We start from the raw sequence: 18,744 nt of genomic DNA on the forward strand, positions 1-18,744 counted from the left end.
TATTCTGAGTGCATAAAAATAAACGTAGAGTCTTTACAGATTCGAAAGATGTATTAGGCTATTTTTATCTGTATGACCAAAAATTACGGAGATCTTAAGAGCAAGTGAGCGCACCGGCGCTTGTCCTGCAGCGAGCGCGCTATTCAGCTTCCACTCTCCACACAAACACTTCAATAGCACACATTTCTCAGCTGGAATAAAGATCATTGTGAAAGTGATCTTGTTGGTTGCACTTTATTTTACAGTAAGTAGTACTTACATGTACACTGTAAAAAGTGAAAGTTGACTTAACTTTAAAAAATTGAGGAAACCCGTTGCCTTAAAATTATTAAGTACATAATATTTTTTTTTTTTTAAAGTTAAGTGAACTTGACAATTCAATTAACTTATTTTTTTATTATCATTTACTTAAAAATTTTAAGGCAACGGGTTTCCTCAATTTTTTTAAGTTAAGTCAACTTATCACTTTTTACAGTGTACTTACAGTGTACTTACCCAAGAAAGAACAGGTAATATAAGGTAACTACATGGGGTAGGATTAGGTTTAGGTGTAGGTTCAGGGTTAGTACCTAGTTATTACCTAGTTATTGTAATTACTACAATAAGTACATAGTATGTACAAGAGGAACAGGACTGTAAAATAAAGTGCTACCAACTCTGTTATACCTGTGGTGCACCGTAAAAAATGTAAAAAAATATGGTAACAACATTTTTGGTTTTACGGTTTTACTTAACTTTACAGTTAAATACCGTAATTTCATTAACTGATATAATGTTAATACACCAACCTATTGAAGTACTGAAATATGTTTTGTACCTTTGAAATACACTGATAACCACCAAATGCAGGTGGTGGTGATGAGAAAGTCACATGATGAACCAAAGCCCATCACAAGCAGCTTTTAAATAATAACAGATATAGAAGGTGCACAGTGTCATTCACACAAGCACTAAACACCATCATGGTGAGACTCATTAAACTGAAATATGCTATAAACATTAATTTAAAAGAAAAAAACATCAAATTCAAACAAAATTTGAAATGCAACGCAGGGAATTCTGGGAATGTCATTTTACGGTTTGTCCATGTAAATTTTACAGGAACTTACCGTTAACCATTTAACAGGTTTTTACAGTAGCAATTTCACAGTTTTTTTACCGTTAAAATCACGGTCATTTTTTACAGTGTGTGGACTCTGCTATTCGTTAATACTGAGAAAGATTTTTAGAACTATATCGTTATCGTTATTGTCTTTGGAGTGAACTGGCCTAAAGAGTTTGTCTCCAGGTATGTGGCAGTGTTTCGTTTTAAATGACATCCATATTAACCAGACTGGACCCTTGAATATGTTTACCTCTGGATTTAATCCTAACGAGTGTGATCGTCTGTGTAAATAATAATAATGTTGTACAGTAGCTAGTGGAATATGACTTCAGACAACAGGAATTCCATTTTGAAATTAAACACATTTCTATTGATGACACCGTGTGCGCATGCATCACACATCTGCTCTGCATTGTTGTTCATGTAGGTTTGATTGGAGAGTAATACAGGTTCATGGTTTATGAATAGTATCATCTTTCCCTGCAGATGCTTGAAAAAGCACAAATATGTATGAGGCGCCACGTAGGATTTAAATCAAATTTCACTTATCAATACATACATAAAACACATGCATATACACCTATAAATTACTCACATATACATGTATACTATTGGATGTTCAAATTATATATATGAAATACAGGTGCACACTAATAGATCAATCAGTGGTCAGTTTTCACCTCCACGCACACAGGACCCTCACCCTACCACATCCACTGCTAAAACTCCCATCTTTTCTTTCTGTCCACTCACTGAAGCTGAAGTATCCAAGCTTCTCCTCTCCAACCATCCTACAACATGTCCTCTTGACCCAATCCCCTCACACCTTCTCCAAGCAATCTCACCCACACTCTTACCTGCACTCACACACATCATCAACACATCCCTACTCACAGGTAACTTCCCCATTGCGTTCAAGCAGGCTCGGGTAACCCCACTGCTCAAAAAACCTACATTAAACACTTCTCTTATAGAAAACTACAGACCTGTCTCTCTCCTTCCGTTCATAGCGAAAACACTTGAACGAGTTGTCTTCAACCAAGTCTCACTGTTTCTTTCACAGAACGACAAACTGGATGCTAAACAGTCAGGTTTCAGGAGGGGCCATTCAACTGAGACTGCGCTTCTCTCGGTCACTGAAGCCCTGCGAATTGCAAAAGCCCATTCCAAATCATCAGTCCTCATTCTGCTGGACCTATCTGCCGCTTTTGACACTGTCAATCATCAGATACTCCTGTCCACCCTCTCATCACTGGGCATCTCTGGCATTCCACTTCGCTGGTTTGAATCCTATCTCACTGGTAGGTCTTTCAGGGTGGCCTGGGAGGTGAGGTATCCAAAGCACATACACTGGTCACTGGGGTTCCTCAGGGATCAGTTCTTGGACCCTCCTCTTCTCCACATACACTACATCACTGGGTCCCATCATACAGGCACATGGATTCTCATACCATTGCTACGCTGATGACACACAGCTCTACCTCTCTTTTCAACCAGACAATCCAACGGTAGCTGCAAGGATCTCAGGTTGCCTGGCGGACATCTCGGCATGGATGAAAGAACATCACCTGCAGCTCAACCTGGCAAAGACTGAGCTTCTTGTCCTCCCTGCCACTCCGACTCTACAGCATGACTTCACGATCCAGTTAGGTTCATCAACAATAACCCCATCAACTTCGGTCAGAAATCTTGGTGTAATCTTTGATGATCAGCTGACCTTCAAAGACCACATTACAAAACTGCTCGATCTTGCAGGTTTGCACTATATAACATCAGAAAGATCAGGCCCTTTCTGACAGAGCATGCTGCACAACTTCTTGTCCAGGCCCTTGTCATTTCTAGGCTGGACTATTGCAATGCTCTTCTGGCTGGACTTCCGTCTAATACAGTCAAACCTCTACAAATGATTCAGAATGTAGCGGCACGACTGGTCTTCAACGAGCCCAAAAGAGCCCATGTTACACCTCTCTTTATCTCCCTGCACTGGCTACCAATCACGGCTCGCATCAAGTTCAAGACACTGATGCTTGCATATAGAACAACCACTGGCTCAGCACCCGTTTACTTGCACACTCTCTATTAACAAACTACATCCCTCCAGAAATCTGAGATCTGCTAGTGAGCGACGCCTCGTGATACCATCACAGAGGCGCAAAATCACTCTCTAGATCATTCTCATTCACCATTCCTGGCTGGTGGAACGATCTTCCCACCTCTATCCGGAATGCTGGATCCCTGTCAATCTTCAAGCAACAACTGAAAACTCATCTCTTTCGACAGCACTTGACTTCATCCTAAACTTAAAAAAAAAAAAAAAAAAAAAATTATCTTTACTTATTCCTTCCTTTGGTAGTTTGTATTTATTTGAACAATGCCTGAGACTTGGTGTTGCAAGCACTTCGTATGTCTGATTGCCTCTTCAAGATTAATCGCTCTATGTATTCCCCAATTGTAAGTCGCTTTGGATAAAAGCGTCTGCTAAATGAATAAATGTAAATGTAAATGTAATATGAAATCCATACCAATACATATTATGTTAGTAATGAATTTATATACACTTGTGAATAACTTGCGTATACGTATAAACTTGACGCATGCATACACCTATAGACACTCGCCTATACATATAAACTCGATCCATGCATATACACCCACAACAACACACGCACATACATATAAACTCGCTGCATGCAGACACATCTATACATACTCGCATATACATATAAACTTGATCCATGCATATACACCTATAAACACTCGCACATATATATAAACTCGATGCACGCACACACCCATAAAACACTCGCACAAGCATACAAAATAAAATTCACAAACGTATACAATTCCGATAAGAAAGACGCATGCTTTAGTTGTGTATATACGTATATGCAAGTGATTTCATATGTGGATGTGCGTGAACTTTTCAGTGCAAACGGAAGGCATTTCAGTGTAAAAGGAAGCAGCGGCACTTCCGGCGGCATCTCCAGATGTCGGGACATTTGAAAATGCTTAACGTGGCTTAATGCATTAAAACAGTGTTTTTAAAAGACAAAACTCAATAAACACATTATTAATAAAACATACGATGTAGACAAGCAGATGAGTCCAGAATAAGAACGTAATGTGTTTAATTACGCGTAAAGCCTTTTCCTCCCATAATACACTTAACCCGGTTTAAGGCGTCAGTTTATGGGCGTCGGAAGCAACATAAATATGGGAGTGTCTATTTACACAAATAAAGTGCAAATAGGCCGCCTTGTCGGTAGGGGTTATTTACCTCTTCTTACTTTCATAACAATATTACAAAAGACAGCTATTTCTATGTAATTCCAGTGGTGTAAGTGGTAAAGCGTGTACCATGGTGCTTTTGACGCGAGAGACGCGTCCGCCTTTTACCGAAATCGTTCCTCTCCCTTTTCACATCTCTTATTACATCAGAAAGGCATTTGTTTTCAATAAAAATAAAAATGAAGGAAATAATCTAAAAGTTTAAATAAAGTATCGGGTAGGGTTAGGTGTATCTGAGCAGCAGGTACGCTCAGATGCTTTGTTTACTTTGCTGTGTCTTGGTAGTGCAGCAGGCGCGAGTAACTACTGAAAACACGGAATGGAGTTTCATTTATATGGACTCTGAATGAGCCAAGTGCAATAGATTTGAGGAAGCAGCAGTGTTCAAGGCTGTAGCTAAATGAAGTTTAATTTATTAGGGCATTCGTCATGTCACGTAGAATGGATTTGACTGACAGCGCTCTGAAAAGTTTTTTTTTTTTATTATTAACAAAAACGAGTTACATGTATATAACAAACATTATACATGATATAACAATTACACACTAGAGGGGCTGTATATACAGATTTATATAAAAAGATTAAAGCGTTTACAAACTTTCACCGTTTTAATTGCCTTTTGTTTCGTAGAAAATTGTATAGTATCAATATAATGCTCCATTTCCTTCCTAAAAGAAAAAAAACAAGGTTTTTTACTGGAGAACTTACATTTGTGTATATGAAATTTTGCATATAAAAGAATAAGATTAATCATGTAAACGTGATTGTGCTTTTCTCTGCTATTACGGCGCTCTGAAAAGTGCACAGACATATTCGCCGAATTAGAGACGGTAAAAGTGGGTGGGACCAATATCGGTCTTCAAAAGTGGGTGGGTACTTACAGTACCCACCCACATACAATGGTTCCGACGCCCATAAACACATTATTAATAAAATCAAACTATGTACTATGTTATTGCGTTTGGTATTTTAAAAACACTGTTTTAATGCATTAAGCCACTTTACGCGTTTTAAAATGTCCCAGCATCTGGAGATTTGCCTAGTGGGCAAACTAACTGAATATATTTTAATATATTTTGCCAATATCTCACCTTAGACAATACTTCCAATATTTCCCTTACTGTATGTACAGTACACAATAATTTTACATGAAAAATTGGACTTACATTTATTATTTAAATAATTGTGTACTGTACATCTATGAAGGGATGTATTGGCAAAAAACTCACTGTAAATCACTATATAAGTAATACAAGCTTTACAGTTTGACAATGTGTTATTTTAAAAGTAATTTTAATTAAAAATACATCGGACGTTTTAACCCAGTCGGTGGAATTGTCAGACGGTTCCTTAACCATCAAGCACAATAGCGCTTCAAAACTTTCTCCAGTTTAAATTTACTGCTACAATACACATTTTTTAAATATTTTTTCATGTCATTAAATATTTTTTCATGATATTAATTTTTTTCCAAAATCGCCAAAATACACACATTATTAATAAATCATACTATACTGTACATAGTTTGATTTTACTAATAATGTGTTTACTGAGTTTACTGGCATTTTTAAAACACTGTCTTAAGGCATTAAGCCAGGTTAATCGTATTATGGGAGGAAAAGGCTTTACGCATAATTAAACGCGTTACGTTCTTATTCTGGACTCATCTGCTTGTTTATACATCGTATGCTTTATTAATAATGTGTTTGAGTTTTGTCTTTTAAAAACACTGTTTTAATGCATTAAGCCATGTTAAGCATTTTCAAATGTCCCGGCATCTGGAGATGCCGCCGGAAGTGCCGCTGCATCCGTTTACCCTGAAATGCCTTCCGTTTGCACTGAAAAGTTCACGCACATCCACATATGAAATCACTTGCATATACGTATATACACAACTAAAGCATGCTTCTTTCTTATCTTAATTGTATACGTTTGTGAATTTTATTTTGTATGTTTGCGCGAGTGTTTTATGGGTGTGTGCGCGCATCGAGTTTATATATATGTGCGAGTGTTTATAGGTGTATATGCATGGATCAAGTTTATATGTATATGCGAGTATGTGTAGGTGTGTCTGCATGCAGCGAGTTTATCTGTATGTGCGTGTGTTGTTGTGGGTGTATATGCATGCGTCAAGTTTATATGTATACGCAAGCTATTCACAAGTGTATATGCATTCATTACTAACATAATATGTATTGGTATGGATTTCATATTAGTGTGCACGTGTATTTCATATATATACTTTGAACATCCAATAGTATACATGTATATGCGAGAAATTTATAGGTGTACTGTATATGCACGTGTTTTATGTATGTATTGATAAGGGTGAAGTTTGATTTAAATCCTACGTGGCGCCTCATAAATATGAGTTGCTGTAATGTATTTCTGTGTAAAGATGTGCCACATCTGTCAGTTCTGCAAAAAAAAAAGTCCCAGTGAATGGGTCTGACGAGCATCTGTTGATCTGTTTTTCTGATTGAAACAGACTGAAAGAGGAGGAACGTCACAGACAGAATTAAACCTGGGACTCTGCTGCTGTTGCTGTGGACATTTGAGTCAGTGTGTGAATTCACAAACTCAGTGATGACTTGACGCTTCGTCTCTGTCTTTCTCAATAGGCTTTTGTCAAACACGCAGAGGGTTCAGGTCAGCGTTCAGTCTTTACTCGGCTGGTTGCTATTAAAGGACAGATAGAGAGATATGACTGAAGGAGCAGAATATTTTGGGAACACATGCCATCACCGGACCACAAGCCAGCTTACATTCACCTTCTACAGCTTATTTATTTGGCTACTCAGAGTGACTTGAGGAAAACCAGCGAGTCATATCAACAGCTGACAAGGCTTTTGTTGTTTTTCTTGTTTAGGATGAATAAGAGTAATGTGGTACAGTAATAACAACGATCCTCTCGTCTCTGCTTAGTTGTCATTTAAACTCATTTACACGAAGAAGGTTTTAAAAATGTTGTGGGAACATTGTTTCTGAAATGTTGACATGTCCAGTTTTTTTTTCTTTTCAACCGTACAAAAACATTTCTTACAGTGTTCCATTAACTTTATTTTCACCCAAAATAAAACATAATTTGAACGTTAATTTGTAATATTCCAAGAACTTTAAAATGTCAATTTTTTGTTGTGATTGTAGTGTTATTTAAAGTTCCTCAAATGTTTCTTACAACATTCTACTAACATTACTTTCACTCAAAATAAAACATAATTTGACACATTGTTTTGAAGAATGTTTAAATTTCCAGTTTCCTCGTCATAATTATAATGTAATTTAAATGTTATTAAACCATTTTTACAGTGTTCTACTAACTATAATTTGACTCAAAAGATATCATTTGAATGGTTATTTTTACTGTTCTAAGACTGTTTTCTCTCAACATTATGAGAATGTTCAAAAAGTGCAAATAACATCATAAAGATGTGCCCAAAAATAAGTTGTTCTAAGAGCCTTCTCTCAGTGTTAAGAGAATGTATATCAAATATTAATTAAGATTACATTACTTTACATTACGTTACTTAAAAACGTTCAAAGTTATGAGAACGTTCTCTGTTAGCTGGGTTTTTAGTCCTTACTAACATACTTGCTCAGAGGCACATCACCATTTATACAGACATTTTACATGAGTTCATTCATTCATTCATTCTGTCTTTCCCTGTAAATTGGTTTGGAAGCAGGAGGTCAGTTATGGCATTATGATGGCACAAACGCTCCCAACAGCGTTTTAATGAGCAGAGCAGCTTTCAGCCGTCTGGATGATCCTCTCCGCTGGATGTGAATGAATAGAGGCCAATGCAGACAAACACAATTAACACGCCATAGAGACCCGATTAACTAGGATGTTCTTGCTCCAATTTCCCAATTCATACAAAAACATGCCTGTATGCACTATAACAGACATTTGTTACATTTATGAGTAACTGAACGATTCTGAGTGCAGTGAGGGTGATATGTTCTAGCTACGTTGAGCAGAACCATCTCAGGCTAAATAGATACATTTGGGAAAAAAAAAAACTGACAGCCTGAAATTATTTCAAAACACTGGCATTTTGTTCAAAGAGAAAAAAATTCTCAGGAATAAAATTGTATGCAGATTTTTCTGGAAGCATCCACTTTTCAATTATAAGCTGTTTAGTAAACAGAATCTTGGGGTTGGCATTTTAATTTCATCCCTTGCTGACAAACATAAAAAAGACGCTCATTATACAGTATCAACTAAAATCTAAAATAAATATATAGAGAGAGATGAAGACATGAAGCTAGCTTTAATTTCAGTGTATGTTGTTCTTTTTGACTGATTGCAAACATAGGCTGAATGTAAGCAGTGCGGTTCCTGCTGAATCACTGCGCATTAGATGCTTTGGACTGTGTGCCACGGTACAAAAGACTGAAGAATTTGCCCTAATACATATCTGCGGAAGGTGTTTTTGTGCTGCTGGAATCTGTCCTGTGTTAGAGATGGAACGACAGTGACCTCCAGTGGCCCAGTGAGGAAACTCCACCATTCAGAGACGCTTAATTTTCACATATGTGACCCTGGAGCACAAAACCAGTCATAAGGGTCAATTTTTTTAAATTGAGATTCATGCATCATCTGAAAGCTGAATAAATAAGCTTTCCATTGATGTATGGTTATAATGATGTCGATCTAAACTCCCTCACGACAATCTTTGTAGCAGCTTCTGTTCCTTGAGAGAGAGCAAATCATACAGCAGTCCACAGGCCAGGCTCCATTAGAAAGCTTCTTTCAAAGATGATATATATGGACTTGTGTGGTGATGTGTGTTTTTGCAGGCAGCCCCGTGAACCTGACCTGCCGAGCGTTCTTTGGCTACAGCGGAGATGTGAGTCCTCTCATCTACTGGATGAAGGGAGAGAAGTTCATTGAGGATCTGGACGAAAGCCGAATCAGAGAAAGCGAAATTAAGTAAGTCGTTCATCCCAATTTCTTTTCATTTATCGAGAAGTCCGTGTCTGAATTTGTGTGTGCAACAAAATTAATATGTTGTGTGTAGGGCTGTAGTACTCGAGTCCGGTCTCTGACTTTTTCTATCGTCTCGGTATTTCTATCGTCATTGGTATTTATACTCGGACTTGTCTCGGACTTGGTCATTGGACTCGCCAAATGTTCTAGATGGTCTCGACCGAGTCCAGTTATAGCCTATATGTTTTTTTCTCTTTCAAAACAAAATCATTGATGGAGCGCGCTTGTTCAGAAAATAGGTAATGTAATTGGTTTAATTCACAATCTATCTAGAACAGGCATTGTCATTGGTCGCCTGGTAAATGCATATCTGCGTCATATGCCTGGCTCCGCGTGTGCGCTCTGCACGGAGGCATAAATCATTTTAATTTTGGCCACAGACACAATGTCGGCAAGCTGCATAATACATTAATTTGTAAATTGTTTTTACAAAGTTCGTTGGCATTTTCCCTCTGCTGCTCCTCACTTTCCTTCGTTTTTAAATAGCTTATAAATGCCCGTGCGCATTTTACTTTCACTTTCAAATAGCGCAATTCCGCGTCAATTGCTTATCCGTACATGACAAAGTTTCTTTAGTAAACATGGAAGTTTTATTAACAAAACGAATAAAAATACACCATACTATAGGCCTAATATAAAATAACTAATAACTTACACAATGTTTAAATGTAAAAAAAATGAAAATCAGCAAAGGCTGTGGAACCAATGAATAAGAAACAGACAGTTTATTAGCAAAACGAATAAAGCCTGAAGGCACGGAATAAACCTTAATGTAAAATAAAATAAATAACACAAAAATTGAAATAAAGTAAAAATAAGCAAACACTGTGGAAACCAAATAAATAGCCAAAGAAACTAATAAAAAAACTTCCAAAACCACCTTAGATAAACGGCAAAAAAGTCAACAGGCATTTAAAAATACTAAATATTGCCAAACAGGCGCTTTTGCATTTAATTTTTCTTCCGCCATCGTCTGGACTCATCTCACTCTTCTTGTCAGTCAGCTCAACTCACTCTCCTCAAGTGAAAAATGAAATCTGACTCCTGCTGCTGATCTGCGATGCAACTGTCATTCGGCACGCTGCATTGATTAGCCGCGTTCAGTTTTTAATTGTCTGTTCTCTAACTGAACGAAATGATTTTTATTCCTACTCTAAAACAAATGGCCACTAACTCCTGTAACACCGTCCAAAAATCACAACAAGCCTACTATATATATCCCCCTGGGGAATTGCTGCAAGTGTAACACCTATATTATATAGCCTAAGGCAAAGAGCAAACACTGAAAAAAATTATACTAAATTTTTTAAGGGAAGTGGTCGCAAACAATTTATTTTAGCTACATTTAAATAAACTAATTTAGTTGAAAGTTAGTATTTAAATGTAGCTAAAATAAATGTATTGCAACCGCTTACCTTAAAAAAATTTAGTAAATTCAATGAATAATTTTTTTCAGTGAACAAATGCATGCACGCCCACACACACAGACACACAAAGCTGAAGGTGTTCATGTATGCTACACAGCCTTGCTTGGGAGGGCTGTTAAAAACTGCTCCTTTGGTTTATTGTTTTGGTTACATTGTACTATGGTTTCTTGACAGGGGTCTTGAAACTCGGTCCTGGAGGGCCGGTGTCCTGCAGAGTTCAGCTCCAACCCTAATCAAACACACCTGAACCAGCTAATCAAGGTCTAAGCATACTAGAAACTTTCAGGCAAGTGTGTTGAGGCAAGTTGGAGCTAAACTCTGCAGGACATCAGCCCTCCAGGACTGAGTTTGGACACCCTGCTTCAGAATAATTTCAAGAATGGGAACATGTCGATTTTTTAATGATACTTATGTTGCTTGTTATTTGTAATATTTTCCATTGGCAGCCCAGTATGTGATTGTTACACTATAATAAGAATGCTGAAAATCTGAAGTTGCATTTCAGCTTATGTGACTTTAGTGAAATAGCTATACCTAAAGTAGATAAAATGGCCTAATTTGATCCAACATTTTTGTTACTCTGCACATGCTGTTAGATCATTACAAATAATAATTCAAAATGATTATCTTAGAATAGAAGATATACTGTCTCTCGCATTACATAAATTATCAATAGTTAAGTATGTGGTCTTGAAGAAGTTTCTTTTTTTTTCTTTCTTTCTCTGTTTTGACTGTCTCGTTTGGACTTGGACTTGACTTGGACTCAAATCTTTTGGACTTGGACTTGACTTGGACTCGAACCTCTTTGGACTCGGTCCTGACTCGATAAAGGCAGACTTAACTACAGCCCTAGTTGTGTGTTGGTGCACACATAAATCTTCCACATCCACCTTGATTCAACCCCGACAGAGTCATTCAGCGGCCATCGGAGGAGTGTTAAGACCTTCTGAGTAAAAGCATCCCATTAATCCTCAGCCGTCGGGATGGAGATGAGCAGACAAGCTTCTTTCTCTTGTAATCTCCATCTAAATTTCATTGGCTCCATTAATAATGTAGTTCAGGCACATGCAATCTTTATCACAGCGTGACGAGTATCAGGGTCAAAGCGTCTGACTGAATCTGTGCTCACCTGAACTAGGTCTTCAAGCTGAATATGCTACACAAGTGTGAGCAGTTGAAAGAAAATCTGGACAACTTGTTAAGATTTTACCAAACCCACAATCCCAGAATCACCCTCTTCACTGGCGCCATAGCGCAACTACCACAGAATCTTTAAGATTATGCTAATAGTACACCGTAGACACAGAGTTGGACAAGGACCCCCAATAATCAGAAATGGTGAAATTGTCCCCCTGAATATTTGATATTATTGATGCAGCTCTGCTGTGCTTCAGCCTAACAACGCTCATCAATGTCAAAATGTTAGAGATGGCCAATCAGACCAATATGATGCTTCAGCTTTTAACTGTGAAAAAGTGTGAGATTTTATTTATTTATTTGGTCACATTTGACTGCTTTGAATTGAAAATAGCCTATATCATTTATAAAGGGCTAATTCATGTAACTGAATGCAAGAGACAACAAACTTTAACAGCTCTGTTTATGCATATTAGGACAATTAAGAGTGAATGTGCATATTTTAAAATAAATTTTGTTTGCAAGTAGTTCAAATGCATGACTTTACAATAGATTCTAGTTCTTCCCTTTTCCAGCCTCAAAAAAAGTTCTAATAATTTTCTTGTCCCCTCAATGTTCACGGTTATGGCCTTGCTACAGCGTTATTGTTGCAGCAGAAATGAAAGTGCATGCATACCTGACACATTATGGAAGAGAGACAAGGTACACATATATTTCCATCAGTATAGATACAGACTGTATGCGACTTTTCTCTCACTGACTTTCACTGGTTATGAGCATCAGAAGAAGCCCAGAGCCCTTCACACTTTCAGGGTGTGTTTGCTCATGCTGTGTTTCTCTGCATTTTCATCTGTGCTTCATATGTCAGCTGTCAGTTCGTCAGAACCGATCCTAGGGCCAGTTTGTCATTCTCTACCTCTAGAGCAACTGAGACCAACTGTGCCAGTGGCTGAATGAGAAGGACAGTTGACTGTATTGACAGTAGAATTTCATTTCTGAATCAGAGACATCCAGAATGCTCAGTGACGGTCTTGAGATCCAGTAGGTTTGGGTCTCTGTCCACTACAAATGCTGTAATGAGTCTGATCTTTGCCGGCGTGCCGGACACATCGGTCCTGATTTCACTGTAATGATGTCAAACATCCACAAACATGAAGAGGGCAGAACGTCACCTCATTCTTTTTGAACAAGAACAGAAACAATGTTTCTTTAATGACATGAATTCCTCATCATCCTCTCTCTCTCTCTCTCTCTCTATCTCTCTCTCTGCAGACGTAGTTTCCATGGCAGCTGCAAAAAAAAGACACTTTTTTTTTTCTCTTTCTAACCCTGTTATTTTGTTCTTCCCCACAGTGCTGGTGAAAGCTTGGCAGTGGTGTGTGTGTGTGTGTTTTATAAAGGATGGTATTCTGTTAATCAAAATTTCTAAGTTTTATTAACTGTCAGTTCTTCATTTTCTTCTGATGAGTGGTTGTGGGTGTTAATATTCTCCTCAATAGCTGAGTTACATTTTCTGAAAACTATAAAAATCATCCCTTAAGCATCCCTCTGTTTTACAAATGTCAAACTTTCAACACAAAATCAAACAGTGTTATTTTGATGTAATTTAGAATTTACCTTTGAATAGCTCACAAAGCTTTGAAAATGTGTCTAAAATGTACATAAATTGCAGTGAGTATGCAGGTTTAAAAAATGCTATCATCAAATCGGAACAGTTCCCAGATATTTAATTGTTAAATATCAATAAAATTGTAGCCATTTTTATTTGTCCTAACTGTTGTGTGAAAAATGTTGCTTATTAGTGATTGCATGGTGAGGATCATGTAAATGCTGGAGCATGATGTAATTCACCCGTATTGTCTTTGGTTTGAAACAAAACAAAACAAAACAAAAAATGGTTTAACATATTAAATGGTTTCAAGAAATGGACTTTCTTTTGGACAGGGTCATTGTGGGTCAGGATGTCTGGCTAGAGGAGCGATAACACAGGGAGGAGGCTGCGCTCAGCATGAACTTGAGAGTGAATTTGAGTCAAATCATAGGTGTTTGTTGTTGAACAGTTTTCCCCTTCTTCTCTCCTCCAATTCAGAACTATTCGGGAGCACTTAGGAGAGCAGGAGGTGTCCATCTCACTGACCATAGATGCTGTGGAGGAGAGTGACCTGGGAAACTATTCCTGTTATGTGGAGAATGGCCATGGCAGACGACAATCCAACATCCAGCTCAGCAAGAGGGGTAAGAGACCATCGCTTTTTCAGCTGTGAGCTGCTCAAAACTCTTCTGTGCCAGTTCTGTAGTCTTCTATTCAATTTATTCAAATTCGATTTGAAAGAACAAACATGTCAAGTCGTCACCTTTATTTCTATAGTGCTTTATACAGTACAGATTGTGTCAAAGCAGCTTTACAGTGTTAAACAGGAAAATAGTGTATCAATACTGCAAGCAAAATTTAATTCTGCTGTAAAGCAGCTCTAAAAGAGGTCAGTAGTAAATGTTTCAATTAAACTCAGTTGATTCAGTGATGTCCAGCTTAGTTCAGTTCTCTTCCAATAGTGTCTGTGCAATCAAGTCCACAATATTTCCAAAAATGAAGTGTACGTAATGAAGGTGTTTTTTCCAGTATAAGTTTAACACTGTTTTGTTTTATGTTGTTTATGGTAGAGCAGAAATTCTGTCCATGTGGCTCACTGATCATTTGTCAGCTCCTCTCAGTTTTGGTGGAAAACAAGCCAATGTTAAATTAGTTTTACTGTAAAATCCAGTTGTCCAGCAACAAGTATCACTTCCTGACTTTCCAAAAGGCATGAATTGGGGAAAACACAGTTATTGTTTGTTACTATATTATTTGAAGTAACATGGTTTACTTTTTCTACAATGTAGAAATAATACAAAATGTTTTTTGTTTTTTGTTTTAAATTGCGGAGACAATTTTTTAAAGTTCGGACAGGTCTGCATTTGTTGTGAATGATGCTTCTTAACATCTTAGCTGGATATTAATGTTTGTTTCTTCCTAGATGCCTTAAGTTGAGAATATTTTTACATAGTAAATAATTTCTCTTTTAAAATATGAATCTGAAAATGGCTTTGATGGCAAACCGATCCTCTTCACTCTGTACATGAAAGAGATTGACTGTGAGAATGAAGCTAGGCTGATTATGCTGCGGTTGAGATTCACTCTTCACTCTGATGTTTATTTCATGCCTTCAGTGCTGTTTAGTAAATACACATCCATATGGACTGATTCAGATCCACTGGACACTTGACACTTGTTATTAAATCCAATGGCTCGGATGAGGGAAACAGAAAGATCTGTTTGCTTACAAATACTTGTGTGAGAGTTACGCTTTGAATGACTAGTTACCATCAGATCCCAAAACCCTTGGGATCTATCAACATTAGATGCTTCCTTCCCCAACAGACACACTGAGAAAAATGCTACGGCTCTAATTCCCAGCAGATGCATCAATGCGGCCGTTTCCTCTGACAAACTGTGAATTCATCAGCTTCCATCCTTCATTCCAGAACATTGAACACAAACACACGAAAGCAGCCGTCATCTCTGCTCTCTGACACGATCCAAAATGTCACTGGCGATGAACAGAGCTGCTGATGCAGACCTGACGCGACACGACGGTCTGTCGCAGCATGAACTCTGGCCATTTACAGAGGATTGATCTTCATCCGGCCGCTGCGGCCGATCAGAGATGAATGATCCTCTTCAGTTTAATATCACAGCAGCGGCGGGACACAGACACAGAAGAAGAACATCACAAACACATCGGTGGTCTTCGCCTCATTCAGACAGCCCCTGAATGACCTGCACTTCTGTGGTGGACAGTAACAAAGTATTTTTACTTCGTTAAGTAAATTTTTCAAGTATTCAAATTGTCATACGCTCTTTTGAATGAACCTGTTAAATCGGTTCACAAATCACACAATTCAATTGTGAACTGGACTGATCGGATAGCAGCGGCTCTCCAGTCAATAACTCACTGACTCAAACGATTACCGAATCAAATCACTTTCTGTGACTAGCAAAGTTGTTTGTGAAGTAAATCTGCTGCAAAAGCAGACATGAAATTTAAAACTAAATGCTTGAATGCAGACATGTCCACGTTTGTGTATCACCATCTCAACGGGGTAAAAACCTAATATGACATTAACAAATTCATGCCCATGCATCTTCCCTGCTGCCAAAGCCGTTTCAAATGAACTTTAAACTAGTATGTTTGCACAGCGTTCTTCTTAAAACATTATACATTTTGCCCTATGTGCTGTCTGTTTTACGGTACATATTATTTTTCCTCATTTTTAAATACTATATTGTTGTTTGCACAAATGAAGTGTCAGTTACCCTAACTGATATTTTAATATATTTAATGTTTTGTTAGTGTATGAGAAGCCCCCCTCCACCAGGTATTTTGAGCAGTAGGATTATATAAAAATATGATATAAAATTCTTAAATATATAAGTTAAAAAAAAAAAAAATAAATAAAAAATTAACCGATCAGTACTTTTAACTTCTAGTACTTATGTACATTAAAAATCAAATGCTTTTGTGGTTTTACTTGAGTAAAATTGAAAAGGAGCACCTAATACTTTTACTGGAGTAATATTTTATCAAGATATCTATTTTATTCATCGTGGACGAGCCGTTGGTCAGCAGGATCAGTCTGTACTGGTAAACACAGGAGCGCAGGAAGAGCTCACTCACTTTGGCATTGGTTTGACATGTTTAACGCACACAGGATGGAAAGAATAATGTTCTAAACAGATGGAGAGACGTTTCACGAGCGTTTGCTGATGTATGTCGAGCGTATTATAACTGTCTCTGTCTCTCTGTCTGTCTCTCAGCAGAACTCATGTATACGGTGGAGCTGGCTGGAGGTTTGGGAGCCATTCTGCTGATGTTGATATTTTTGGTGTCCCTGTATAAGTGTTACAGAATTGAACTCATGCTCTTCTACAGAAATCACTTTGGCAGTGAGGATGTGGACGCAGGTAAGGAATTTTAGAAAGAAGTTTCAACAATCTATTTAGAGCACTGTGGAATTCACCAATATTCCTGAGCCGTTATGGTGGACCAGTTTCTCCTTCACAATACAGGAATCAGTGAAGAGGCACAAGGCAATAAAATGCTTTACTGACCAGATATATTTTCATGAACATTAGCATATCCCTAAGATTAATTCTTGGTTGGTTTTGTGTCCCTCAGATATAGGCTGATTGCATATAGGAATAAGAAGAAATATTGAAGCACCTAATAAATAAATAAATAATTTCCTAATAAATAATCATAAGAGTTTAATTTAACCCTCAATCATGCTTTGGGACAAATCTTTTTGTAAAAAAATGTTTCCTTGATCTGAGAGGTTCAAGACTTGGCTACTTTTCGTAAGTTTTCCACCTGAACACAAACAAAAAAAGAGGACTCGATTCAACAGTGACTGCGTTTACATGCGCACGAATATTGCGATTATTTCCAATAATCAGAGTAAGGACTTAATCGCATTTTGATGTTTACATGTCAAGAGCAAAGCTCTTACTCACGTTTACATGCAATTTCCATTATTCTTATTATTCGCTAAGAATTGTGGTTAATTTTTTCACTGCCATTATTAACATACCCCACTGGACAGCACAAATGATGGACTCAGAAAGAGCAGTGATACTGGTCGCTGTTTTAATCTATTTACGTCTAATGCATACTGTTTTTTTATCACTGTATTCCACGCTTTTTCGGCGCCATGATAGAAATATGATGCAATTTGTTTGCCTACACGCTGCTGTCGCGTTCTGTTCTTCCTTTCTGGATGAGGGTAAGGAACAGAGCAACCTGATCTCACAGAATTCCGTGTAATGTTCACGGACTTAATTAACCTCCGAATCTGTGGTGGCAGCACGGAATCGCCGAAAATTCCGTGATGGGCTCACAGAAGGCATCAGCCGTGGTCCATGCACGGATTCACTGGTTTCCGTGCGTGGAGCACGGCTGATGCCTGTCACTGACTTACATTGGTATCACTTCTGTGAGCCCATCACGGAATTTTCGGCGATTCCGTGATGCCACCACAGATTCGGAGGTTAATTAAGTCCGTGAACATTACACGGAATTCTGTGAGTATTGCGTTTACATGAGGTAAAGCATAATCGCAATATCGCCAAAATCTCATTATAATCGCATTAAGAGGGTCCATGTAAACGCACTTAATGTTAAGTGGTACAAAAAAAAAAAAAATGTTTGGGGCACTTTAGGAAATGAATGGGAAAATTCAAAGCATTTTTTTATTTGTCCAATAAAAATAAAACACAATGCATGTCAAACATACACAGAAATGAAGGTTTGAACCTATACAACATTCTCAATGTGTCAAAAACTCACACTCACACTCACACAAACAAACAAACAAACACACCCACAAAAAAGCCACTGAGTACTACAGACAAGAAGTGGCATTGTGTAACACCAATCTCATTATTATTATGAGATATTTTGATATTTTTTTTATACCATCATATGTCACCAGAGGGCACCAAAGTCACCAATTTTTTAGGTTTTGGCTGTCTGATTATTGCAATGATATTTGTACTGAAGGAAAATAAATATTAAATATAACATAAAAATAAGCATATTTTACATCAAAATTCTTCTGGATAAATTTGGGCAATCCGGACAAATATTTATATATATATATATATATATATATATATATATATATATATATATATATATATATATATATATATATATAGTTTCCTTAATTTGAGCTGTTCGAGACTTGGCTATTTTTTC

At 37.5% G+C, this 18,744-nt stretch overlaps 1 protein-coding gene across 2 annotated transcripts in view; it reads left to right on the forward strand.

Moving 5' to 3' along the window:
* Window positions 1-18,744, forward strand: part of il1rapl1b (interleukin 1 receptor accessory protein-like 1b) — a 214,946-nt gene that overhangs the window by 186,363 nt on the left and 9,839 nt on the right. For both annotated transcript variants that reach the window (XM_058792186.1, XM_058792187.1), the window contains exons 7-9: window positions 9,197-9,329; window positions 14,040-14,185; window positions 16,806-16,952. In XM_058792186.1, coding sequence (XP_058648169.1) covers window positions 9,197-9,329; window positions 14,040-14,185; window positions 16,806-16,952 — 426 coding nt within the window. The remainder of the gene's footprint in view (window positions 1-9,196; window positions 9,330-14,039; window positions 14,186-16,805; window positions 16,953-18,744) is intronic.

Source organism: Onychostoma macrolepis, chromosome 11 (genome assembly GCF_012432095.1).
Source record: "Onychostoma macrolepis isolate SWU-2019 chromosome 11, ASM1243209v1, whole genome shotgun sequence".
In the NCBI taxonomy this organism is placed as follows: Eukaryota; Metazoa; Chordata; class Actinopteri; order Cypriniformes; family Cyprinidae; genus Onychostoma; species Onychostoma macrolepis.